Source organism: Eschrichtius robustus, chromosome 6 (assembly GCF_028021215.1).
Source record: "Eschrichtius robustus isolate mEscRob2 chromosome 6, mEscRob2.pri, whole genome shotgun sequence".
NCBI lineage: Eukaryota > Metazoa > Chordata > Mammalia > Artiodactyla > Eschrichtiidae > Eschrichtius > Eschrichtius robustus.
The window spans coordinates 99,276,216-99,303,806 of NC_090829.1; the positions used below are offsets into that span (position 1 = coordinate 99,276,216).

Below are 27,591 nucleotides of genomic sequence, written 5' to 3' on the forward strand. Positions count from 1 at the left end.
TGGATGTGACAGATGCAGCAGCTAATTGTTCCCTAATATCTGTTCTCCTTTCTTCTGTATTAATAGAACCTCTGATTTTTAGCTGGACATATGCTTGCCCGCAGTAAATATTCCATTTCCCACACTCCCTTGCAGCTGGTTGTGCCAGTGTGACTAAATTCAGAGGGTGGTATGTGGGAGGGTGATCTAAGCAACCACTAGGTTGAGTTCTTTAAGAAGGAAGCATGCTCTCCCCTTCCTGATTTTTCCTCCTTCCCACCGACTGGAATGTGCCTGTGGTGGTTAGCTCTCCTGGACCCTGGAGATGCGGGCCACGCCCTCACGGTGGAAGAGCAACAAGATAGAAGGAAGCTGGGGCCCTGACTGGGGCTGCCACATGAGCCCCAGCCTGTTTATGCTTGCAGCTGTTATGTCAAAGAGAAAGAATTGTCCCCGTTAAGCTAGGATTATGTTAGGTCTCTGTGTCAGCAGCTAATTAACACGTTGGGGGATAAACAGTTATGAAGTTCAAACAGTGTCAGCTGAGTGATATGAACAAGATGAGAAACATACTTTTAAAGGTATTTAATAAGACTTTTTTTTCAAATCAGTACAAAAATTTAAATACAAAAATGATTTGCTATTGACATGTCTCAAATCTATCATGGAAACTCAAAGTTACCAGTCTGTTCACCGTTCATGGTATTCTGGAAAATATTTGAGAACAGTCACCCACTACAGACATTCTTTTCCCCTGTGGGATGTCATCCTGCATTAAAACTCTGTATTTAAATAACAATATTGTCAGTTTGGTCCATTTCACATGGATAAGTTCTAGTTAATTTTGAATTAAATAGGGATTGTAGCACTATCCCTAGACTTTAGAACATGTGGTTGTTTCATCTGCTTTTACACTAAATGTGTTAACATGATGTGCAACATTCAAAAGGGAAACAGAGATACATAGATAATTATTTAAAACTCTTTTTAAATTAAATGGAGTAATTCATTTAGCTCTGAGATTAGCACCATTGTAGAATATACAGTATCTGGCATAGATTTTGCTCCTCCCCTGTCTAAAAGTTAGAAGCATATGCCTGATAATAAACACATGCGCGCATGCACGCGCGCACACACACGCACACACACACGCAATTGAGTAACAACCAATAAATAAGTTGGAAGGTATTTGAAAAGTGAAATTTGGTTTTGACTAAAGAGCTACTTTCTCTCTTGGTGGAAATAAAAAGGCCATACATGTACAGATAAATACAGTTTTATAAATCAGCTGATCTGACTTGCCTCCAAGCCATTTCAGTGCAGCTTTTCAGCAGACAGAGCCCAGTGGATCCATGTGGCTCTCATAGCCATCAGCCCAAAACCAGCATCCTCAAGACCAACCCAAAGAATATTTGGCCACATAAATGCTGGCTGCTTTGAAATTGAAGGTTGGGTGGGATATGTTTTTGATGGGAAACGTTTGTCATATAATTAGCCATGAGTAAGAAACCACGTGGTAATGAACTCATTTCTCTTTTTAAGAAATTGAGAAGAAATGGTGCTTGTATACCATATAGGGAAAAGACAGATATTAGGCTGAGGAGAATATTCTTGATGGTTAAAATGATTCAGATTTGACATAGACACAATTCCATGTGTGTTTATACCATATTTATTTGTGTGTCTTCCCATCTGTACCTATCCCCTCATTTCATCGCTCTTAACTTTGAGGTGTAGATACAAGACTCCACCACCATAGCCCCACATTATTACCCCCAGTGGCTTATAGTGTCGGCAGCAGACTCATAGCCAACTTGAAATGCTTTGTCTGTGTTTTGAGACCAGATCTGAATGTGCAAAGCAGTTAGTATGCACCTAAATGAAAGCCTGGAAAAAAATTTACTTTTCTTTTTAAATTTGTATTGATTCCTGTACTTGTGGGGTGACATAAAAAGCATGGGCTGTCATTGCCCTCTGACATGTGGCTCTTCCACAGGTTGCTTCCTGCATTTTTAGTACCTACAGCAGGAAGTAATACATCTATTTTTTAATTTAAAACTTCAGAAATTATTTTTTCAAAAAAATTTATTTTCCTATGTAATTCTGAAACTGCCCCCTCTTTCCCCAAACAAAGGACAGCTTGGACTTAGGAAATTCACTTTGGAACTTCAGATGACACACCGATTTGTATGTATACTACACAGGGAAATTTCTTTGAAATTCAGTAGCTACTAAAAAGTACTGATATCCCCTTCGTGGGTGAAACCTCGTTGTAGTCATTTGTGTGTGTAGGCAAAGGAGGGGGATTATTATACGCGTGTAAACACAATTAAGAACTGCTGTTTATAATGAACATTCCGCAAAACTGGAAAGTTATGAGGGGAGAGGGTTACTTTTTTTCTTATGACTTCCAGGTGTTTATATTAGTTGGGTCATAATGGAAATTACATGGAGACAACAAGAGAGAAAAAAAAAATCACAGGAAAAAAAAAACAAGCAAAAAGAACCCGTAAGGAATAAATGAGTTACTTCCTGCTCATGTCTCCCATCTGGTTTGGTAGCTCCCTATGGGGCACTGTCTTAGGCCCCACAGAAGTGTCTCATCCAGTGCTAGGCACACAGAAGGCACGAGTAAATACACTACAGTTGTTCTTCTAGGGACACTAGACACACAATTCTGAGTAGAACTCTTGTTTTAAAAGACAGCCTCCGACAGGGGAGAAACATCCCTTGGAGTAAAGCTCTACCCTGGTTCTCTGTCCACGCCTCGCTGGGGAAGAGCACTGCAGAGCTCTTCCACATCCCATGGCAAAGTGTCTGCACAAATACAGAGGAAATTATGCAAGTAAATACGGTATGTAATTGTTATCATTGACATTTCTTTAAGCCATATTTATAAATATTTTAAAGTAAACAGTACGAGCGAGTGACTTTCATTAGCTATGCTCTTTCATACTGGAACACTTTGATCTGAATAAGCAGGTTATCATGGAAGCACATAACATAAACAGCTAATACGATTCCAGTGGGTACAACACAAGTGTCAGTACTTGATACCTAAATCTATCCCATCATTTTCAATCACAAGCTGCTGTGCAGAGCACTAAACATGCATCTTAGTTTTTATTTGTACACGATGGTTCAGACTTTCACTTAAATATAACTTGCCAACTATATAAATGTTTTGAAGCAATTATGTTTCCCATTTGGATTTTTTGGTGCATCCTTTTCTTTTCTTCTATTAAATTTCTCTCTTTTTTTCTTGCTTACATGGGATACAATAAATACCCTGAAAAAGAGGAATGGACGTACTGCCCGGCGTACAGTCCCGCAGCCTGTTCAGAGGGCATCTGGAGGAACACCCGGTCTCCGGGCCGGAGCCGCAGCACCGCGCTCCCGGACGCCTGGTCCAGGAAGCCCTTCTTGTACTCGTCATACGTGTACATCATGGGCTCGTTGTTCTTGAACAGAGCAACCCACACGTTGCCCCCCTTGCAGTGAACGTGGTATGCAAAGTAGTAGACCCCAGGGACCTCGCAGGTGAAGATGCCCGTCTGCGGGTTGTAGTTCTGTCTGCCGTTATAGAGCAGTTTGTCAAACTTCACTGGGGCCCCCACGGGTGGGAAAGGCGCAGTCAGCTCAGCGGTAAATGCAGGCATCTCGTAGGCTGGCCCTCCGTTCTTGCCTTTCTTAGCCCCATAGGCGTGGGGGGGTTTCACTCCGTCAATTCCCAGCCCCATATCTGGTAGATACTCTGCATGGGGTGGTGGTGTCGGGGGCATCACAGCTGGGAGTCCCGGGGGCCCTGGAGGGCCTGGGGGCCCTGGAAGGCCAGGCTGGCCTTGGGGACCAAGGGCACCAGGCTTCCCTGGGGCGCCATGAAGTCCTGCTACTCCGGGCTTCCCTACTCCAGGGAAGCCAGGGGGCCCTGGGAGACCCGGTTCCCCTTTGGGGCCAGGAATTCCAGGCGGCCCAATGGGGCCACTCGGGCCTGAAATCCCTGGGATACCTGGGGGCCCCTGTAAGCCCTGGTCTCCTGGGATTCCTGGCTGTCCCTTTGGTCCAAGCAGCCCTGGGGCACCAGGGAGCCCTGGCAAACCTTTATGCCCAGCTTCCCCCTTGGGCCCTATGGGACCTGGCAAACCCCTCATGCCGGGGGGCCCCGCTTCACCAAGGAAACCTGGCTTTCCTGGGAAGCCTTGAAGCCCTGGCTCACCCTTGGGACCTAGTGGCCCCTGTGGCCCCACAGCCCCACCTTCTCCTTTGGGTCCGGGGAAACCGATAGCCCCTGGAGGGCCCATGGGACCTGGGATTCCAGGCAGGCCTGGCTCTCCTGGGGGGCCCCCGAGTCCAGGGGCACCTGTTGGTCCTTTCTCCCCTCTTGGTCCCAGAGCCCCAGGAAGACCCCCTATGCCCCTGTCGCCTTTGGGGCCTGGGAAGCCGGGTTTCCCGATCCCTGGAGGGCCTGGGGGTCCTGGCAGTCCTGGCAGTCCTTGCTCCCCTTTGCCACCTGGAAATCCTGGCTGCCCAGGGATCCCATCCTGGCCTGGTTTTCCAATTCCAGGCATCCCAGGAGGTCCTTGAAACCCTGGGACCCCTATAGGGCCTTGTGGCCCAGGTTCGCCTGGAGGGCCTGGCTTTCCCAGGGGGCCCTGGGGCCCAGGGAAGCCTGTCACTCCTGGTTTGCCCACTCCTGGAAGTCCTACAGGGCCGGGAGGGCCATGCATCCCTGGAGGACCCTTCAGGCCTGGCAGACCTGGCATCCCGAAGCCCTTCTCTCCTTTAGGACCCTGAAGGCCTGGAGGTCCTGGTGGTCCTCTGGGTCCTCGCTCACCTTTGGCACCTGGTTGCCCTGGTAACCCTGGCCCACCTGGCTTCCCAATGCCAGGAAGTCCGTGAGGCCCTGGAGGTCCTTGAGGTCCTGGGATCCCCATGCGTCCGATCTCCCCTTTGGGTCCAATTTCACCTTTGGCCCCGGGCATTCCCATGGCTCCTGGCTTTCCTGGCATTCCAGGCATACCTGGCTTTCCAATTCCTGGATATCCCTGTGGCCCTGGTTTTCCTTTGATTCCAGGTATCCCTTGACCTGGTAAACCAGGGGGCCCAGGTGGTCCTCTTGGGCCGGGCTCTCCACGGGGACCTTGCTCCCCCCGTAAACTGGCTAATGGTATTTCTGCTGGGAAAGGGGGGAGAGAGAGAGAGGGAGGGAGGGAGGGAGGGAGAGAGAGAGAGAGAGAGAGAGAGAGAGAGTGAGAGAGAGAGAGAGATTAATATTGATCATCCTTCACTTCAATCATTATTTAGTTCTGACACATTTGCCTATTACTTATCAAGAGGAAAGACTAGGAATAATGTGCTCGTGTTCCAGGACTGTATTATCAGTACTTAATGGACAATCAGGCTGATAATTTCTTTGTCATATTTGAGATACTGTTTTGGGAAGTGATATCTGTGGCTGCTTTTATCAGCGTTAGTTAAGTAAAAAAGCTAAAAAGTAATGAAGAAAACATTCTTCCTAGTACAAACTTGGAGATATTATGGTGTATTCACTATGAAGAGTTCAAAGAAGGACAAAGAAAAATCAAAGTTGCCTATAAGCCCACTACTCAGAGATAATCGCTTGACATTTATCTGTATTTCCATCTCATGTGTTCTATATATATGTACGTATGTATGTATATATATGTGTGTGTGTATATATATGTGTGTGTGTGTGTGTGTATTTTAAACAATGTTGGAGTCATTTTTATTTTTTCTATTTTTTCCCTATTTAATGTTATACTCTATTTTTCTATGTCCTTGAATTTTAAATATAATATATGGAAAAATAATGTTTCCTCTTTTGCTGAAATATACTATGATGTACAGGATGACGGTCATTATCATGTAGACTCAGGGAAGAATAGAAGCATTTTATTTTTATTTTGTATGTGGTTTAATAACATCTTAAACATCTGTCCTCTAGAGTCAAATCGATGTGTTTAATTTCTTTAATATGCTGTAGGATTTCCTAAGCCTCAAATATTAATTCTTCAATTTAATAAGTTACTTCTCACTTGCAAATTTGGTTTTTAAACAGGAGTAGTTGAATAAAGTATTTTAGGATGATAAACAGTGCAGAAAAGGAGTTAAGCTGGGATTAGGAGCAGGAAGCTCAGCTTCTCTTTCTGGCCTTGAAATGAGATCTTGACTGGGTCACTTAAGCCATCAGCATCCCTGCTTGCCTGTCTGTACAGCAAGAATAATACACCCACACTACAAGATTAGAAAATAGATGTGAAAGGCGTTATGCTTTCTCGAATTGTTATCAAAATACAAAGCACATGTAATTATATTGATTATGCTATGCCTTTCAGAGAAACACAACTCTGGATCTCTCATGCTACTGGGAGTAAGGAATAACATAAAGAAAGGAAATTCATTGTCCCAACCATTAGTTGCATCTTAATCCTGACCATTGTATTTTTCACTGAGCTACTGTCAGGGAACAAAATAGAACCACAGAACTCATATATTTTCCAAATTCCTCAGTTGCAATCTGGTACCCATCTGAATAAGTACAGGAAGTTTCCAAATCCAGGCCGGCCATTCAAGAAAGGAAGGAAAACAAATGACTGAGATAATGCCCTAAGTGGAATATCAGCTCCTAAAGGGAAGAAAACTGGAAATACTTCTTTTATGCTAATAGGATTACTACTGTACAATTAGGGTGTGCTCTTTCTAAGCAGGAACTGTGTAGCTCCTATATCAAGAGAGCGTCTGGGGCAGGGTCACATCACATTCATCAGGAATCCCTAATGTCTAGCACGTGCCTGGAGTATATTCTGTTCTTCCTTAGGTTTTGTTGAACTGTAGCAACTCAAAGTTTTTATGGTACTTTAGCATTTATTTAGTACTTACCTTATGTCATAGACTCTCTCAATAATCCTACTTTACAAACGAAGAAAAGTAGTTTCAAAGAGGTTAAACGACTAGGTTTCTCTCCTCTCTGGCCTCTAGGCACTCAGGCCTATTAGCACCAAATCCAGTAGTTCCCCAGAAGCAGAGCTTCCTGCTTTTGGAGGGACCATTGGGAATGGCCTCCACCGCCTCAAAGGGAATTGCTACTCTGATTGCAATTCCTTTCCTGCAAGTGCTAGGTTTCCTACGTTTCTTATAAACCAACTGAGTTTATAAGAAAATGTCTCTCGGGAATTCCCTGGTGGCCCAGTGGTTAAAACTCTGTGCTCTCACTGCCAAGGGCCCGGGTTCAATCCCTGGTCGGGGAGCTAAGATTCCACAAGCCACGCGGTGTGGCCAAAAAACAAAAACAAAAAAGAAGACAAAACAATTTTAAAAAAAGAAAATGTCTCTCACAGTGATAGGCATTTTGCTGGTGTTGAATAACTAATGAATATGCCTAGAAAGTAATGGAGAGATTTTCAGGTATCATCATCTCTAGGTAGGTATATAGTCTGTACTCTTCAGGCTCCTTCTGTAGATTTATTGATTGACATGTGTAACAACTTAATTAGAGCAGTCTTAAAAACACATTCATCTGGCACCTAGTTTACAAAGTGCTTTCATATGATTTTTTTTTTTTAACACAGCAGGTTCTTATAACATTGCTCTCCTAGTTCTGAAGACTGACATCACTTCTTTTTTTTTTTTTTTTCCACTGCTATATCCCTTAGCATTTTGGCTCAGAGCCTGACACAAAAAGAGATGCTCATTAGTTGCTGTATGTTTGAATAAAGAATGAGTAAGGGACTAAACTTATTTGTTATTAAGTATGTTTTTTGTCGTTTGATGCTGTTGAAATAAGAAAGCACAACATACAATAATTTTGTCTTTCTTCAAGACCTGAACTTTTCAAGGATAGGGTTTAGAACACAGTAGGCAGTTAATGAATGTCAGTCACACATGCTAAAAGAAAAATGTCTAAAATTTAGCTCTCCCCACCCGCAGCGTATTGTTTAGGGTTTTGGAAAGCTGCTGTCTTACAGCAGAGCCGAAGTATGTTACCTTTGCCTTTCTTGGGTGCTGCTTCCTTGCCCATTCTTGGTGCCGGCTGAATTTCCTTCATATATTGGGGTAGATGTGGATACTCTTTGCCATACTGCATGTGGGGCAGCTCCTTGCCCACGTTAAGGCCATCTTTACCCAAAGGCATGTGAGGTACTTGCTGGCCCAGGGGCTGGTATTGCGGAATTTGTGGTGGAATCTGAGGAGGAATTTGAGGTGGCAGCGGCTTGATGCCATAGTAGGCACCAGCTTGGATGAGCCGGACGGAACCCAGGGAAATGGTAAGCAGTACTCCCAGCAGCTGCAGAAGGGCAGGTGGACCAGCCATCACCTGTGGAGGAAGGTACGCACCAACATGGTGAAAACCAGCAGGCCAGGTGACCGGAGTTTACTTAGAGAAAGAAGGGAGAAAAAAAGAAAAGGAATCATGGTCTTTATTAGCAGAACTTCATGAGTGGAAGACAAATGGAAGGGAAGATGTCACCTTTCAATGGAAAACAAACAGACAAAGCCCAGGAAAGAGTAGGATCTATCAAATGAAGGCAGCTGGTGGGATTGTAAGCTATGGGGAGACTGCTGGTTGTCCCTGAACATGAACTCTGCCCTCTTCCATAGTATTGGCACCCCTGACTTTCAGCTGGAACAGAGCAAGCCTAGAATGAAGACATTTCATTTAGATGTGGCCATGTGACAAAGTTCTGGTCTGTTGGGTGTAGTTGTAATGGGTGCAACTTCCAAGAATGCTCCTTAAGGGGAGTGAGCATGTTCTTCCTCTTGCTTCTTCCCACTGGCTGGAACGTGGATATATATTACCCGGAAACGGGCCAGACACCATGAACCATGGAGTGAAAGCTGTGCATTGAGGATGGTAGAGCAACAAGCTAGAAGAAACCTGAGCCTTGGTTGAACTTGGGGGCGCCATATATTGATATTAATCCTTAAGTCTGGAATTTGTTTACACAAGAGAGAAATAAAGATTTACCTTCTTTAAGCCATTGTTATTTTGGGTGCCATACGTTTGCACTGAACTTAATCCTAACAGATAGAATAGATTCTCCAAAATGAAACAAACTTAGTGGCAAGTCATACTTTGTTAGTAAGTGCTGAAATTCTATATTCTATTGTAAATGGAAACAGTTAATAATTTATAGGCTTTATGCCAGGAGCAGTAGTTTTTCATATGTCAGATGTCCTTTGGCTGCTTTGGTGTGGTCATAAACGTATAAAGGTTAAAGAACAAACAACAACAACAATAAAAACCGAAGATATCTTCTGAATTGTAAAGAAGGTACTTCATGTGACAGCCCCAAAATGTCATTTAAAAAAAAAATCACCATCATAATTATGTACATACAGGGATACCATTTCTTTCTTCTAATTATGTACTATGAAGTCATTTGTTCAGAATTAGGTTAATTGGACCTGGAGATCATTAAAGTTTATCTTTGTACTATTATGAAGAAAGGAATTTACAAAGCAAATTTGTTGTATAAATAAGATAGAGATGTTTGCTCACAAGAATAAGCTGTTTTTAAGCCTTTTAATAGCACCCTTTGCAAGTTAGTAATTAGTAGAATAAATAAAAATGAGGTCTATCTGTTTATAAAAAACAGCTTGAGATGGGTGTTTGGAAACGCGCAGGGTTGAAGACCCAACAGCCCAGGGAACTGCAGTTTTCACAAATTCCCGCTAGAGGGCAAGTGCGGTACACATCGACGTCTGCTCAATCACCCGGAGGTCCTAAAACTACACATAAGGCTTTGCTCCCACATATTATAGAGGGACTTAACGAAAATCTGAATCCTAAATGGAGTGTCATCATAATGCTGCAGAGAGAGAGATGGGACGTGGCGGGGTGGGGGGAGGGGGGGAATTGGGGGTATGGAGAAAGAAGTGGCAAGTTTCTCACAACTTTTAATGTAAATGTCTTCTGGAAAACTTTGAGTAAACTTGAGTAAATAATTTAATTCAGTAACTAACTGAGTAAATAATTTAAGTTCCATTCTCCTAAGAGTTTGTTTTCTTTGCTTCTGCCTTACTTAATTCTGGATCATCGTTTTCCACTTCTTAGAAAATGTGGGTTGACTTTGCAACATCGTATTCAAGAGTAATGCCAAGAGTGTGAACAGGCTACAGAAGAATTGGTTAATAAAAAGCACCTAAGAAAATATTTAGTAAAAATCTCCACCATGAAATTCACTGCATTACAATTTTTCTAAATATACTAACTAATCATTTTTTCCCCTTTGGGGTGAAAATGAAGAAACATCTGTCAGCAAAATGATTTATAAAACTTTCTCTATTTCATAAATCAGAGTAGTCTTCGAGAACTATTTGTTTCAAGTGTACTCTAAATGGGAGAAGATAGAAAGCTGTTATTTTATGTCCTTATATGAATGATTAATTGTTATAAACCATTTGGAAAGAGCCACAAAGTTAATATTGATTTATACTCAATAGTCAAATTTATTTTAGATGGAAAAAGAACATCTGTTGTAAGTACTCAACAGTAGTTTATTGAGTACTTACGAGACACAATGAGAGACCCACCCAGGGATTACAAAGATGACTATAATATGGTCAATAGGCCCTGCCCTCAAGGAGCTTACACTTCTTTAGTAGGAGTGACAGATGTGTAAACTATTAATGAGTAGCAGAGGATATCGGGGGGGAAAAAGTAAATTTTCCTCTCACTTCTGTTCTTTAGTATCTAAAATCCTTTCCCTTTGAAGTAACAACATTTCCCATTTTCCTTCATATTTTCCCAGAGATATTCTCTGAATATGCACACCCATTTAAGACAAATTACAGCCTGTTCTACATACCACTGTTCCTTACTTTTTTTACTCATAAGACCAGAACTTCATCTTAATTTTGTGTATCTGAACAGATCCCTTCAACTTCTTTATTTGTTAAAAATAAGACTCAGTTGTTCTCTAAGCCCCATCTGACTCTAACATTCAATGTCTAAGGCAGTCACGAGAGAGCTGACAGTGGTAATATCTGGTGATGTGTAGCCTGGGATTTAATTCTATCTTTGGGGGTTAATGAGTTTCACTATTAAACCCTGAACTTGGAGTGATAATAGACAGCATGCTTGGTCCTTCACCCTTCCTTCAATTCAGTGGCTGTGTTGGATTTACTTAATAATCTTCAAACCAGGACAGTCTAATGAAACACTGGGAAATTGGAAGGGGGCGAAATGCTTGGAAGAAGACCAGTTGAATACCAAAGGCTCACTGGGATTCTGCTCTACTACAATTATTTCCTCTCATAGGCTTGGCCTTTCTCTCCTGAAAACTACCTCTTTCAGTCTGCCATCTGCCGTTTCTCTGGATCTTTATTTAAATAAACTTCATTCAGTTTTAGCTTGAATATTTATGTAGGGGCCCTGGTTAGAATTTACCACTTGACTTATCCTTACTCATTTCCCTCTTGTCCCTGAGGACATTTTTGGTGATCAAAGTGGTGTGGAGATTCTCCCCAAATCACTCAAAAGAACATCAGATTTGTGTAACACTGTACAAACACCTGGTGGGAAGAAGGAGCCTCAGAATTCCTGCTGGGGAGAAATGGTGGTAGTGGGTTTTCTTGCCTCTTTTTTCTTTTTCTAAGGATGTAGAACACAATAATGCTGTGAGTTCTATTTGATGTGTTCTTGGATTTCTATTTGATAACCAGTATGTGGTGTGTGTGTGCTTGAGTACATGTGAACATAAACATACATACTGTGTGTGAACACTGGATCTTTGCCAGCCAGGCTAGCTTAGTGATGGGTGTCATGTCATACAGGAAGCGCACTGTAGAAGAAACCAAAAGGCAGGAGTTGCGTTGTAGCTCTGCCATTCACTATGTTTATGACTTTCTGCAAGTCCCTTATCTTCACTGAGCCTCAGTTTCCTTGCTTATAAAACAGAAATTTTAATCTCTGACTCTCCCACAGTGCTGTTCAAGGGCACAAATGATACTATGAATTCTTTGTAAGCTGAAAAGCACTCCTCACATTTGTTATTATTAATGGAGTGTGACCAAAAAGACAAATCAAAACCAACTGAAATGTCAAAGACTTTTCAAAGAAGGATACTAGCCAAAGTAAATGTGAGGTTAACTGCAATAATGATAAACCTAACATGAATAAAACAATAATGGCCATTCAAATGTACTTGTTAAAAATGGCAAAAAAGAACAGCTGAACCAAGGCAGTTATTCATTCTGGGGTCAGAGTCGCCAGTCCTAATCATTTTGAACAGCCCTAAATGGTTCCCTATATTTGGGCAGGGCTGCAGAGAGTTTGTTTCCTCGTGTGATCTATAATGTATATAACAGAGTAATGTGATATATATTATTTTAGACGCTCCTCAGCATTTTATTTGTATGTTGATCCTCATGAGATTTTGGCTTACTGTCTGAAAGAATGTTTAAGTATTTAAACCTTCAATCCTTGCCCTAAATCCAACTTTCCCTTTCACATGGGACAGCTTTCCCTTTCCCTTTCCCAGCATGTCTGTATTTGTGTATGTGTGTGCATGTGTGTCCATGTTGTGTGTGGTGTGGACAAGCCTCTCTCATCTGCTGCCGGGTGGCCCTGCTCTGTGCCCCCTACTTGCCCCCTCACACAGAGTTTGTAGTTTCTCAAGGCTTCAGATTCACCACACCTAAAACAAGGGAAAGTCACGCAGTATCCTACTCCTCCAATATTCACCAGAATTGTTTTCTTGGCTTTTCCATGCCTCTCAAAGAAAATTCTCTCCCGATTGATTGCTTTTCTCAGGGAAATTCATTCACTAGATACAGATATTTATGGTATACCTGCTAACTGTTACAAACTGTTCTGGGGATTAGAGAAAGAGGTGAATTAGAGAGGTAAGTCCCTGATCTCATTGAACTCACATTCTAGTGTGGGAAGACATGTAATTAACAAGTTAAAAATAAATTTTGTAATCTCAGATTTAAGTGCTGTGAAGAAAATAAAGCAGGGGAAAGGGCTTGAAAATGGCTTGGGGTGGCAGATGCTGTTTTGGAAGGATGGTGGGGGAAGACCTCTCTGAGGAAGTTAATTTTGGATAGAGGTGCGGAGGTTGAAAGGTTTATTTATCTCTCTCAAGACACAATACTGGAAAAAAGAAAGAGTCTTATTAATGACAACGGTAGCTGTATGTACCATTCATTAATGTAAACCCCTGTTTCAAGACTCTATTCCTCATCTATGTCAGTCCTCATTTTGACCTCTTTTTTCATGGTATTCTTTTTTTTCTGGAGGATTCTTATTCTTTTTAAACCCCTCTCCATATTTCAACCCTACTGTATTGGTTTGCTGGGGCTGCAATAAAAAAGTACCCCCAAACTGAGTGGCTCAAACAACAGAAATTTATTTCCTCACAATTCTGGAGGCTAGAAGTCCAAGATAAATGTATTGGTAGGGTGGGTTCCTTCTGAGGCCTCTCTCCTTGGCTTGTAGATGGCCATCTACTCCCTGCATCTTCACATGGTCTTTCCTCTGCATGTCTGTGTCCTAATCTCCCCTTCTTATAAGGACACCAGTCATATTAGATTAGGGCCTACCGTTAATTTCCTCCTTAAAGACCCTATCTCCAAATGCAGTCACATTCTGAAGTACGGGGAATTGGGACTTCAACATATGATTTGGGGGGACACAGCTCAGCCCGTAACACCTACCGTTCCTCCAGACCAACTGAATTCCTACCTCTTCTGTAAAGTCTTCCCTACCTACCTCCTCAAACATCATTATTCTGCTAGTACTACTGAAAGTTTAACACAAAGTTAAATATGATTCTAATCAACCTTATGTTTTTCTCCTATTGTTTTTTGTCCATTAGACCTCAACATAATCGTAAGTTTCCTGAGAACCAGGAAAATGTGTGATATTCTTTTGACTTCCTCAGCATTTATTGATGAACCCTTACAGTCTAAACGTGCAGTGTTGATAGGGGCTTTAGAAAATATCAAATTCAGCCTCATTCCCCATTTGGAATCCTTCCTACAACAGTTGTTGACAGAAGGCCTTCATATTTCCTACCTGAATATTAATAATGATGGAAACATTCGTAAGGCAACTTACGACCTTCTTGTGCAACTTTTGTTGCTATTTTTGTTATCTGAGCAGCTTGTAGGGGAGACCCACTTTTTTGATTCATAAATGGCAGTGCACATGTAGGTTACTTTTAGTGGGGGGTGGGGGAAGGGGGTATTAAGAAATATATCCCCCAACTTGGCTAAGGCAAAAGATAGATGGTCACATGATCTTTTATTGCCATGCAAATAAGCCCACCTTAGGGTCATCGAACTAGGGATATGTAACTTTGTTGCATAATTTATTAGTATTACAGGACATTAACAGCTCTATAAACTATGTTGATTAACCTCACTCAGGTTACGGTTTTATTGCCCTTTAGATTGTTAACCAGTTTTGTATCAAACTTAGCATTATCTCAGCATACTTTTTTATCTGCTCATTACAATGAAAAACCCAGATTTTTAATATTTTATTTCAAATTGGCTTTGTCATCATTTAAAACTTTGACATGTTCACTTACAAATGAGAATTGTGTTTTTAACATTTTGAGGATTATGCTTTGATGGGGACACAAACTAAATAAAATCATAAATGTACGGTGTGCTGGATGATATGGAGAAAAACAAAGGAGAGGGTGGGTAAGGATGTTGAGGTGGTGCTCTTTGAAACCCACTTTACTGTAGAAACTGAGCCTTCTGCGTTTGGATGGGCTGGCACCTGGGTTTTAAAGGAAGATAGAAACAACTCTAAATAATAGAGGGTATGGAAAGTTGGCCTTCTGGGGGATTCCGGAGGAGATTAAGTGTGATTGCCGCGTGGCAAAGAGTCAGAGAAGAGATCTCCAATGGAGGAGCAGTCAAGAAAGGAAAAAGTCTTTTCAATTGAACTTTTTGTGTTTATAATAGGATACATATTGTAAGTTCCCTCCTTCATTTCCTCAGAGATGAAGAAACTCTAATTCTTCTGATGATACCTTCAGAAAACCTAATTCTTTGGGGGGAATGGATTTTTTGGGGGTAGGTAGAAGAATGGTTTAGTGCTGTTCCATATTAGCATTGGGCAAAATCAGTGACTGTATTTAGAAAACCAGAACCAGAGGATGGCTAGGGGAGGAAAGGCAATAAACATCAAAATTATAATAATATTAGCTACATTTTTGAGCACTTACTTTCTGCCAGCACCATGAACATACTTCAAATACATATGATTAATCCTTTGTCCACTTACTAGGTCTTTTTTTTTTTTTTTTTTTGACACTAAACTCTCAAATGATATCTCCCCATTCCTGTATTTATACAATTGATTATTTTACTGAAATTCAAGACTGTTACATTCCAAGTTAGAAAGTTTAAATTCTTATTTGAAAAGACAAAAATCATACGATATCACTTATTTGTGGAATCTAAAAACTGACACAAGTAAGCTTATTTACAAAACAGAAATGGACTCACAGACATAGAAATCAAACTTATGGTTACCAAAGGGGAAAGGGGGGGAGGGGATAAGTTAGGAGTTTGGGATTAAAATATACATACTACTATACATAAAATAGATAACCAACAAGGACCTACTGTATAGCACAGGGAACTATACTAAATATCTTGTAATAACCTATAATGGAAAAGAATCTGAGAAAGAATATATATATAAATATATATAAGTTACATGTATAAATTTTATATATGTATATAAACTGAATCACTTTGCTCTATCCCTGAAACTAACACATTGTAAATCAACTATATTTCAATAAAAATTTTAAAAAAGTAATTCTCATTTGATTATTGTTAGGAGATATCATCAATACATTAGATAACAAGGTACAGATCTAATTATACGTCCACTTTTCTCCATCTTGTCCTCCAAATTCCAAGGCTGCCTTTTTCATTGAAATAAAGAATTTCCCTGTATATGGGAGAAGATCCTGGACTGGATCCCTTACTTTGTGCTTTGTGGACTAGGGACACAAACTTGGAAGGTATTAAGGAAGTCAAGGTGAATATGCTAAGATGGACCCCAAAGAAATTAAACCATCAGATATTAGTCAATCAATCCAGTGAAGGCAGTGGGCAAAAATATCCAATAAGCATTCATTCATTTTAGTCAGTCTACCCAATTACACCTATTAGGACTGATACATGTATAAAACTGAACTTGACCATGTGCTTCACTGATGAATCCTGAATTTTTCTATAGTTAAGAGGAGCCAACAGCCCCACCACTTAGCTATGGGCAGAGCATGACCTCTTGGGACCTACAGAACTTGAGATGTCAATTAGGTTGTGTCCTCAGCTCTAGAAATGGGCCACCCACGTAACCCCTCTGAAATGGATGGCCAACTGCCACATTCCAAAAGTTCTCCAGAAGAGGAGATTTCACAACATTCCCTGGTAACCAACTGCAGGATTCACAGACTACATTTCCTAATATCTAATCTGAATCTTTCTTGCTGAAATTTAAGCTCATTTCCTCTTTTCTAGTCTCAAAGGAGGTGGGAAACATCTGGAGAATATTTTTCTTAAAATAATAGTTCACATACTTGAAGTCTGCAATTAACTCCTTTTGTTTCTCTAACTGGAATCATGTCAGCTGCCAGAGAGTTGATAAAACACTTGAGAGAACCCCTAAAAGGAAAGTTCTAAAGTGGAACCCTTTTTTCATTTTTAGCTTTTCTTCCCATAATATGAAGGCATCATTGTTTGCAGAGCACAGAGCACCTAAGTGCTGGTTCTGACCTAAGCAAGTCACCTACTCTGAGTGGGCATCAGTTTCCTCATCTGCAGAACAGGGACATTGGCTAAATGACCTCAAGGTCCCCTCTAGTTCTAAAACTCTATGGTAGCTGTGAACATGAACAACAAATCCACACTTCATGGACAAATGATTTCATGAATGTACATGCTTAAGCCTTTTGGACGTCATCTCACACTTCCAGTTACTTTTCAGCATTTCACTCCCCCCACCTTCTACAGGTGGAGATGGAGGGAGAAGGGTCTGAACAGCCCCCCTGCAAGTACCCCTCTGATGAAAGAAGCTGTACCTGACAAGAAACCAAAGAAAGAACCTAAATAAGAAAAAATTTACAGACAAAAACGTGATTTATAACCTCTTTTATACCATATTCGAAGATTGACTAAAAATTGAAGCTTATTGAGAAATCTTTAAAAAGTGGCTGCAAATGATAAAACCTCCCTACAATGTATAGGCTCAAAATGTCCCCCAGAGTCATTCAGCAAGTATCGATGCATGCCTCCGGTCATAGGAATGACAAATGAATACAAGGTATGCACCTTGGGAAGGCTAAGTAGGAAGTGAATAGGATGATGTAGTCGTTTTTTGGAGCTATAATGTTCATTTTTTAAGAAAAATGGAAGATCCAAAATTTAGAGGCAGCTCTATAGTAAAGCAGGCAAAGATGAGGGCTTCCCAAGAATAAGGCCCTCCCCATTCCATGGGCCCAGCGATGTGCAGCAAGGCAGATTCCTTCATGGTGTGACTGAGAAGGGCTGGAGAGAACTCTACCATTCACATGAGCGTCTTTCTGCCTTCTTGGCACTACTACAGCTTGTAAATGACACAGTGTAAAATAACGGTGTTTTCAGGCCTTTACAAGGGAGAGAGACGTGTGAGGAAGTCTCATCTAATGTAAATCACTGAACTGGACGTTGTAAAAATATTTGTTTAGAGCAACTAACTATAATGTATTTTGTAAAATATAAATATCATGGACATGGAAATATAGACTTTCAGTTATAAGACAAATAAATGCTTGGGATGTAATGCACAACATGATAAATGCAATTAACACTGCTGTACAGTAACTATGAAAAGTCGTTAAGAGAGTAAATCCTAAGAGTTCTCATCACAAGGAAAACAATCTTTTCTCTTTCTTTTGTTTTGTGTCTGTAGGAGAAGATGAATGTTCACTCAGCTTCTTGTGGTCATCATTTCATGATGCATGTAAGTCACATCATTACGCTGTACACCTTAAATTTATACAGTGCCATATGTCAGTTATATCTCGATAAAACTGGAAGGAAAGAGAAATATAAATTTCATGGAACATTTGTTCACTGCAAACACTTTTATTTAATCCTGAACTCTGTGCAGACCAATGGGATTACAAGTGAATTTCAACCAAACAAAATTCAGCAATTTCCTTGTCATATGCATAGCTGAAATTTGGTAGTTGTGGTAGAAGTTGTTCTTAGTAAATAACATGAATGAATTGAATAAAGTAAAATGAAAAAATCACACTCATTCCCAAAATATCTAAGGTTGCAGAGACTAGAAAGTTTAAACCAAGTTAGGTAAAAAGACAAAAAGCACATAACTTGTTTCCTGAATGACCTTTATCCAGGTCCTGAACTTGAAGAACTTGGGGTCCTAGGGTAGCCTCTAGATGTGGGAGGGAGTGATAAGGAGGAGGAGATGGCTTGCCTTTGGACTCCAACTTTTCCTGAGGAAGGCTGTCATATTAGAAGCTCTTGCCTTTTCTACTTTTCTGCAATTCTCTGTGTCTTCTAGATGCTTCACTATTGCTCAGCATCTTACGCAAGAAAAGTTGAGAGATTAGGTGACCCTCAAATGAGTTAGTTCTGGTCAAAGTTTTGAAAATTGAGAAAGTTGAAATATAAAATACAGCAGGCGCAGTTCCCAGCCAGCCTGGGCACTTCCTGGAAGCAGGATGGAGAGCCCTTTGCCACCAGGGATGTTTCTCCCAATATTTTCCTAGGATGGTGGCAAGGAAGGACTGAAAAGCACAGGAAGGTCTCTCTTCTCTGTCCCATTCTGATTGGCACTTAGTATTTACTCTATCAGTATATCCAGAAGATTAAGCAAGCAAGCCAACTTCCTGAGCTAGCATTTTCTTCTAATTAGCTGGCTATTATGGTGGTAGACTCTTCATTTTGGTATTTTTATAGGAAACTGTGAAACAAACCAAAATTCCCTAAACCAAGCAAGAAATCCTAGCCTTTTCCATCTTCCATAATACTAAGATATTTATTAATGAAATTACTGTATGGATGCATATGTGTCTTTGTGGATTGAAAGGCGAGAGGTAGAGGACACGAGGCTGCCAACTGACTTTTTTTTCTCACTTTTGAACTGGTGACTTGGGGAATTCAGGTGTTGAAGTTTTATTTAGCTAAGATTACTTTGAGCCACATAACCTTGAATGACTTGATGTTAAAAGTCAAGCTCTAGAGTTACTATCACACATGGGCAAAATATTAAATCAACAGCACTTGGAAATAAAAATAATTAATAAATTTCCTCCATAATTGCTCTCCCCTCCCCCTGCCCACACACACTCATATGGCTAATCTCCAGTCAGAACAGCAATCCTACTAAAGTTACAATATGTACCCCTGAAAATTTCTGAATTATATAAGAACTAAAAAAAAAATCTCAACAATTTCTTGGTCAGTAAAAATGTGTATTTGTTCTTTCTCTGTTGCACGGTTTAAGAGTAGCAGAGATCATTCCACAGGACTGTTCCCAAAAATGAATTTAAATACAAAAAAACTTTAGCTCTTAAGCTGGGGCTAAGCCTAAAATGCCAAGTTGTGATAAACTGTCAGCCACAGAGAGGGCAGTCTCTAAATCCACCACTTTTCAACCACAGCTCCATATAGATAATTAGCCCGCGTGGTAACATCCTGCCCTTTGAACACAGGCAAAGCACTGAAAGCAACCAAACCACAGCTATCTTGGTATTGGAAGTTCTGCTTCTTTCAGGGGTGGAATTTATTTTGAGGGAGAAAGAGATGGATGTGCTGTCTGGGAGGAAAATCATAAGGCTTTCACAGTTAATCCACTGAACATTTTTTAGAGAAAATGGAAGTGGAGAAAGGAAAGGACAAAGAATTATGTAATAAATGCCAGTTCTTGGAGATGCCTAAGTGAAGGAGGCTGGGAGTGTGGAAGAGACTTTCCTTTTTTTCAGCAAACCTTGCTACAGGGTACAAAGAATTCACAAAAATGAGGAATTGCACTGATAAGCATGCTTTATAAATGCTATTTCTTAGGACTTAGTGGGGATAGGAAACTGAATTGGAGGTGAGAGACCTGGGGTGTATGTAGCTGCCTCTCTGTCATGATACACTCCTGTACTTTTCAGGGCCTCCTCTTCCTAAACTATAAGATGAGGGGAATGAATTAGAGGGGGAAAGAGCCTAAATACCTGCAGGAAGCAGGGAGACCAGGGAGTGAGTGGAGTTGGCTGGCCAGAGTTTGCAGTGAACTAGAGAGCGCTACCCTATCCAATGGGGCGGTAGTTGAACTACTCACTTGTTTGCCTGGTTTGGGCAGGTTTTCCAATTTTTCAAGAGAGGCCACACATTGGGACATTTTGTGAAACCTCTTCATCTTGACACTTCATGTTGATTTCTTTAAAAATAGTGTCTGGTAGAAAAAACAAACGCCTCCCTGCGGGCAGAATCCAACATTTAGGCTGCTGGGTGCCTTGGTATCAGATGGTTTCTAACATCTCTCTTGCGCTAAAACATTGTATGGGGGAATTCCCCTGCCTTTATTTGCTTAAATTTCTTGGGGGAATTCCCCTGCCTTTATTTGCTTAAATTTCTAACTCCTGGCATTGTTTCTCTCTACTGTGTCAGTTGATTCGTTTAATTATTAAATTCAACAATCTTATACGGAATTTTTAGGCACTACTATGTTAGTGGCTGGCTATATATAAAAATAAGTGAAAAACAAGGACCTACTCTCAAGAAGTTTCCAGTCAGCTATTGAAAGTTAGATCTTAATCTGGTGTAAGTGCTTCAATAAAGACAAAACAGACTTTAACCTGGACGGGGTGTGTGGGTGGCAGGTTGGTGAGACACAAGGTCCTCGAAGGACAGTGTTAGAACTAAGGTTTGAAGAATAAATGGTAATTGTTCAGCAGAGTAAGGAGGGAAGTGGAAGGTGTTATCTAGAAGCAGACATTGGCAGCTACAACAGTTAAAGGGCAGCTGTAGGGGGTGATGGTTAAGATCAGCAACTCTGAGCTAACCTGCCTGCATTAAATCCTGATTCTATCAGGTACTAGGTCTGTGATCTCAGACCTAGTTAGGGTTAAGTCACTTAACCTCTCTGTGCTTCCATTTCCTCAAGATAAGTCGGGGATGATGGTAACACTGTCCGTCTTACGAGGTTATGGAGGATATGAAGGGAATTAATACAGGTAAAATGCTGAGAACAGTTTTTAGATATAGTAAGGGCTGTATAGGTAGGTGTTAGCTATTATTTAAAGAGGGAGAAGGAGGATGAGGAGAAGCAGTAGCAGTGGAGGCGATTATGGGCACCTATTCCACCACACTTAACTGCAGTCCTGTTTTTGAAGAATTTGGAAGATAATGATTTTTTGTCTTCACTTTGCTCCAGACCTATTATGAAAACTAGGCTGCCCAATTGTCCCCTTGCCTGAGATGCCAAAGACAGGTCAGGTATAGATAGTTCCTACTAGGCAGATAACAAGTGTAGTGTCTGAGTTCCCACCCCTCAGCCCTTGCCCCACCTGCTTGTCACGCTCGAGCACTCGGTTCAAATGCTCCGTCTCTTCTCACTCCCCTTTCCGTAGAGAACTGGCCACTGCAGCCTGTCTTTGTATTGACTGCGAAGGGCTTTGGCTTTAACATTCAGAGAACCAAAGACATTTCTAGGCGTTGATGGCAGCAGGTTGGCCTTGTGGGAGTGGCTGCAGGACTTAGGCTATATTTTACTGTTGAAGGAAGTAAGATCCACGAGTAATAATAGCTATACGTTTAGGTCAGAAAAATAATCAGCTTAAGATCACATTTTTTAGAAGCTTGATCTTTTCGTACTATTTTCAGGAACTTGAGGAATAATGATAATATTGGATAGTTCACATTTATTTAGTGTTTACCATATTCCAAGACTTGTGTCTGAAAGATTCATGTCCCCCTCCCCCCCACCATAGATCCTTGCTTAATTCAAAACTACATTGAGGGGCTTCCCTGGTGGCGCAGTGGTTGAAAATCTGCCTGCCAATGCAGGGGACACGGGTTCAAGCCCTGGTCTGGGAAGATCCCACATGCCGCGGAGCGACTAGGCCCGTGAGCCACAGTTGCTGAGCCTGCGCGTCTGGAGCCTGTGCTCTGCAACAAGAGAGGCCGCGATAGTGAGAGGCCCGCGCACCGCGATGAAGAGTGGCCCCCACTTGCCGCAACTAGAGAAAGCCCTCGCACAGAAACGAAGACCCAACACAGCCATAAATAAATAAATAAATAAATTTAAAAACAAACAAACAAACAAAAACTACATTGAGTTTTGTATCTGAAAAAACACAGACTCAATTCAACATATGCTTCTTTTATAGTAAGTGCAAAGTAGTAACCTCAAATCCAAAATACCAAATAAATCCCAAATCTTTTTTAGCCACAAGCATTTATTTAAATAGAAAATATTAATTTTCCCCCAAGTGAAGCAAATTTGTAATGTATTTTATTTTGAACAATGGTCATAAAATCTACCAACTGGCTATGGGGGGGCAGGAAGCTCCATAGAAGAGCTCTCTCAAGTGTCTTGAGCCCTGAGGTCAGACCTTTATCTTTGGGAATTCTCTGCACCTGGTTCATAACTGTGTACAAAATAGGCTTTATAATTGATTGTTGGACAAACATTGGGTTGGCCAAAAAGTTCGTTTGGGTTTTTCGTAACATCGCACAGAAAGACCCGAGCGAACTTTTTGGCCAAGCCAATAAATGAATGGCACCGTATTTTTATCCCATCTTCTCCCGCCTTTTCTAAATGTGATCTTGGGTGGTGGGAAGGCTGAGAGAACATTACGGTTTCTGAATACTGGATCAACGTGCCTCTTCTCTCTGTCCACTGTTTCCATTCTCACTCCTGATTTTGTGTTCTAGTGTCCCCTGCCAACTCACAAGAAGGAAAAATCCTACATATTAGCCTTGCTTCCTTAGAAATCGAGTGCTCTTTTTGCTTTAAAAATAACAAACTTTGTAAAGACAGGGAAGGCTTGATTGAAGGTAACATAATCTTGAGATTGGTGATAATTGTCATTCATCGCAGGATGCTTGTAGTAGTCTCTATGGCTGCTCTAAAGGTCTTAGACTTGGCCTGAGCTGAATAACAGTATCACGGAGGCATTTTTCTAAATCCCCAGTCTTAATATTCAAGTTAGGACTCTAGACCTCAAGTGAAAAATCTCTGAAGTTCTCATCCTCCATAAAGGTAGCCTCTGAGACTCCATTTCCTTGTTTGTAAAACCGAGAGTGTCAGATTAAATGAATCCTCAATGTTCCTTTCAAGTCTAAAAACTCACCGTCCTTGGCTCTACCCAGTCTAGTCCTTTTTTGTTCTGTCCTAATTATGCCAGACACTGGAAAGAGTCAGGCAATAGGCTGTGGAATCAAGTATTAACATGAAATTGGATGGAGGGTGAGAAGGAGGAGGAGAGATGAACATGTGATGATTTCATACTCATGTGAACTCTTCAACAACACTTTGCAGAGTCCCACAATTCTTTTCTCTGTGATTGACTGTTTTGTGGGCCACATCCTTGCCATGAATTTCTGTCTCCTCACTGTGGAAACCAGCCAAGGACACACTACGGACCACCTGCTCACTTTCTTACACAAGATGACTCCCCAGACTTATTTTCTTTGCTTTCTCCTCCTGCTGGTTTATGGCTTTCCCTTATGTAGCAATAAAACTCTTGGAGAGTCCTCTTAGGGATGAATTAATGCCACTTAAGTATAGTTCCATTAGCTGCCCTTTGAAGGTTCTGCTTAAAAATAAAGGGGGAGTTGGGGCAGCTTGGTTCTTATTGAAATTTTCCTTCCCTTTGCTTTAACATTACCACTGCTCTGAAACTCTTAGTTACACTCCAAGGGAGCTTTGCTAACAATAAAAAAGTGTCTGGGAAATACTGTCAGAAGACAAACTCACCATCTTTCAGTATTTTTTTTCCCCATTGGAAAGGTATTTACATTATAAAGAGGCCCAGCCTGGCTTGTGTGAGTTTTCCTTGTATTCCTTTAAATATTCAAATTTATAAATAATAAATAGAAAGTTTGTCTGAATTCCAGAAAGCAAAGCACTATCTTGTTCTCCACCCTAATAGCAAACAGATTAAGGATTGGGTGTCATGATCCCATTTCAGCTTTGTGTAGTCTACAATTTATTTTTACTTTCCCCACGTTTTGTTTTATATTTTATTAATTCACCTGAATCTTATACTTAATCTGTGTCTGCTCTGGAACAGAACATCCTATGGGGTTCAGTTTCCCCTTCTCACCGTCCTAGCCCTGAGAGTTGGAAAACAGGAGTGTCTGTCCTGAGCTCGACACTTGCCTCTGTGTGGCCTTGGGTAAGCCATTCAGCTTTTCTAGGCTTCTAGCTTCTCTGCTGTAAGAGTAATAGAATCTGGATATTGAGGGGAAAAAAATCTCCAAAGAGAGGGGGTTTCAGCTACTGTCATGGAAATTACCATTAAAATAAAATATTTTCATTTTTTTCCTTCTTTTGTTTGCTTGAGAAGCAAAGCTGACCAGACAACATGCAGTGAGGATGTTGGGGTAGTGTCACCATGACCCATGACCCATTTCACTGAGCTTATTACCACATACCACTTTAATTTTCTTATTTATCCCATTCAACAAACATTTTGTGAGCCACCATGCTAGGAACCATGAAGGATTCAAGCACAACTAAGATGTCACTTCCACCTCAATGGCACCCCAAGGCAAAGACAAAGTCTGAAAAAAATGCAAAGAAACCGGTCTTGCTTCCTGTCTTGATCCCGTTTCCTGTTTATCGCCTTTTCTCTTATACTTGCTTCTTCCCTTTCCCTTGTCCTTTCCCAACTCTTTCCCTAATTCCTTTTCTCTTTTCCAGGTTTCTGATTCCTACCTGGTATTTACAACCTCATCAGCCCATTTCAAACCTGAGTCTGAATAAAAGCCAGTGTCTTCAAGGGCCAGAGTGGGACACATGAATCAAATCATTTTCCCTCTTCACTGGATTCAAGGGCAGGGTCTTTATAAGCAAGGAGGAAGTGCCATGTGGGATGACTAGGGCGGTGTTGAAAAGCACCCATCCCTACCTGGAACCAAAATACCTCCTCCATAGGTCTGCTAAATGCCCACAATTTCTGTTAAAGTTCCAGAATCTGGGAAAGCTAATACATTCCAGAGGTTTTTATGACAAATGACTGATCTATAATGTAGAACAGGACCCAACGCACTGGGACTCAGGCAATTGAGAAGAATGGGGCCTGGGGCAGTTTAGGGGCTCTGGGTGGGTTGCCCTGGCTGGGAATCGGTAGATAGTAAGATGGAGGTACAAGGTAATAGGTATCTTAGGGAAGTCAGAGGCATGAGGTGGAGGCATGAAGCTTAGCCTTGCCACGAAGAATCTCTAGCAGCTCCTGGGGAGAAGGGCTGGTCATGATGGCATGATGAATTTTTGTCTACCACATCCCCACTGAGAGGCAAGAGCTCATGTATTCAAGAAGGGTCCCCTCCAGTAAAGCTCCATGGAAACTGACTATAGCCCAGCCCTAACGTGCTTGAGATGAACAATCTTGGTCATCTGCAAGACTCAGACCCCAGCCCTCCCTCGCCCCATCATGCCAGGGGAGGGACCGATGCTTCTCAAACACGCACATGGATGGGGCAAATCCTGCCACCAGCTCACTGCATTATTTATCTGGAGGTGCAAGGCTAGCACCCCATCTCCCAGATAGGAGAGGTGCTAGTGCTCCCCTCAGTATCCAGGAAGGGGATTGAAGCCAAAGTTCTGCCACGTTGTTGAGCTATTTGATCTCAGCCTCTGATCACACCAGAGGAAGGGCTGGTGCTTCCCTAGTCACACAGTTTAAAAGCCTCACAGGCAGCTTCCTCTCCTGGAGTCTGACTTCCAGGCCTGCTGGATCTTTGTGCATGACCCTTGCCTGGAACGTGCCAAGGACAAGGGGGAACCCTCACACCTGCTACTGCTCCTCCCTCTGTAAAATTTCCCTATAAACACTGCTTGGTCATTTGCCTTTGTTTGTACAACAACCTGCAGATCCTCCCCCAGTGCTCCACTTGGGAATTGGAATTCTAAGATATAAGGAAGGCAGAGAAATGCTTTCATCCATTAATTACTTAATTCATTGATCCATCCATTCAACATTGTTCAGTGCTTAGCAAGTGCCAGGTTCTGTAGACACAACACTGAGTGGAGAATGAGGTCCCTGTCCTGGAATGACTCATCGTCTAGAGGGGTTGGCCAGCTGAGCAGTTGACTGCTCAGACTTCTTCCCTGGGTCGGTTTCCATCTCGGTGGAATTAGTCACAGGGAAACGTTCAACTCCTGTTCATGTGTGTTGGGCTGACCAACTCACTTGGAGGATAGTTGCCAGCATTTTTACAATCTCATGCTGGCTTCCCTCCATCTTCCAGTGTGTGATTGGGCTTTTTCTGCACTCCAGTCCTTGATGTGTATCCACAAAAAACAAACTTATTTTAATATCAGTCTCAACAAGACTTGCAAAGAATGCAAGTGGAAGACATTGCATAGCGAACATAACTTTTGAATTATCTCTATGAGCATCTGGCCTTATACAGAAGCATATTTAAAAAATGAGTTATCCATGAGAAGTCTGAGTCAGGCGAAGAATTCCTAAACCTACATATTATTTAGCATATAATAATATATTCTGAATTTTTTTAGAGTAATCTGATTCTCACTGCTGAACTCTACTTGTTCCAGCTGCCACCAAAATCAAATGATAAAACATTTTCACAAACATGTGAAGAAAATTCCTTTTTATATATGTTTATCATCTACCCACCTACCCATTCATCTTCCAATCTATCATTTCTCTCTCCATCCACCTGTAGTTTTCGATGTGGACATAGTGGTACAGAGACACAAAGCCTGGCTATTTGCTTGGTTCTGAGTTCTGACTGGGTAGAGAAACGGGTATTTCCAGGACCTGTTAAAGGAACTTTTGGATTGAACATAAAAAATGTAATTATGTATTACAATTTACATGAGAATTTTCCTTCAAAGAGCTCAAGTTACTATAAAGTTAATTTAAAATAAAGATCCTCAAAATAAAGATCTTTTGTGACTAGAAATTATAATAGGTAGCCTGAATTTTAATTTACTTTGTGTCCTGTCAGATTCATGAAACATACAGGTATAGACAACAATCAGAGCAGAAACAATATACTAAAGCTCAGCAGAATCCTGTTAGAGGAGGGTTTGACTAACTCCTGGCTACCAGTGACCTTAACATCTGGAATAGTCTCACTGTGAAATGGAAACCAGACATTATTCTTTGTTCCGACACTGGCACTACCAGGGGTTAATTGAAGTCTTGTCATTAATTCATTGAACACATATTTTGTAATGGCTGAGAATGTTTTAGGCACTGCCAATTCTATTATTAATAAAAATATTAAGAGTGAAAAAACTTGAATAAATGTTTACCAAGTGCCAGACACTGTGCTAGGTGCTTTACATAAATTATCCCATTTAATACAAAAACTATGGGAGGTAGGTGCTATTATATTTATTTTGCAGGCATGGAAATG

General features: G+C 41.2%; 1 protein-coding gene across 3 annotated transcripts in view; it reads right to left on the reverse strand.

Moving 5' to 3' along the window:
• Positions 1-549: 549 nt before the first annotated feature.
• COL8A1 (collagen type VIII alpha 1 chain) overlaps positions 550-27,591 on the reverse strand; it is a 157,900-nt gene continuing 130,858 nt past the window's right edge. For 2 of the 3 annotated variants that reach the window (XM_068546867.1, XM_068546868.1), the window contains 2 exons: positions 7,984-8,314; positions 550-5,155 (listed from right to left, as the gene is read on the reverse strand). In XM_068546867.1, the coding sequence (XP_068402968.1) occupies positions 3,246-5,155; positions 7,984-8,311 (2,238 nt within the window). In that variant the 5' untranslated portion in view covers positions 8,312-8,314 and the 3' untranslated portion in view covers positions 550-3,245. The remainder of the gene's footprint in view (positions 5,156-7,983; positions 8,315-27,591) is intronic. The other variant, XM_068546869.1, reaches the window with a different exon arrangement.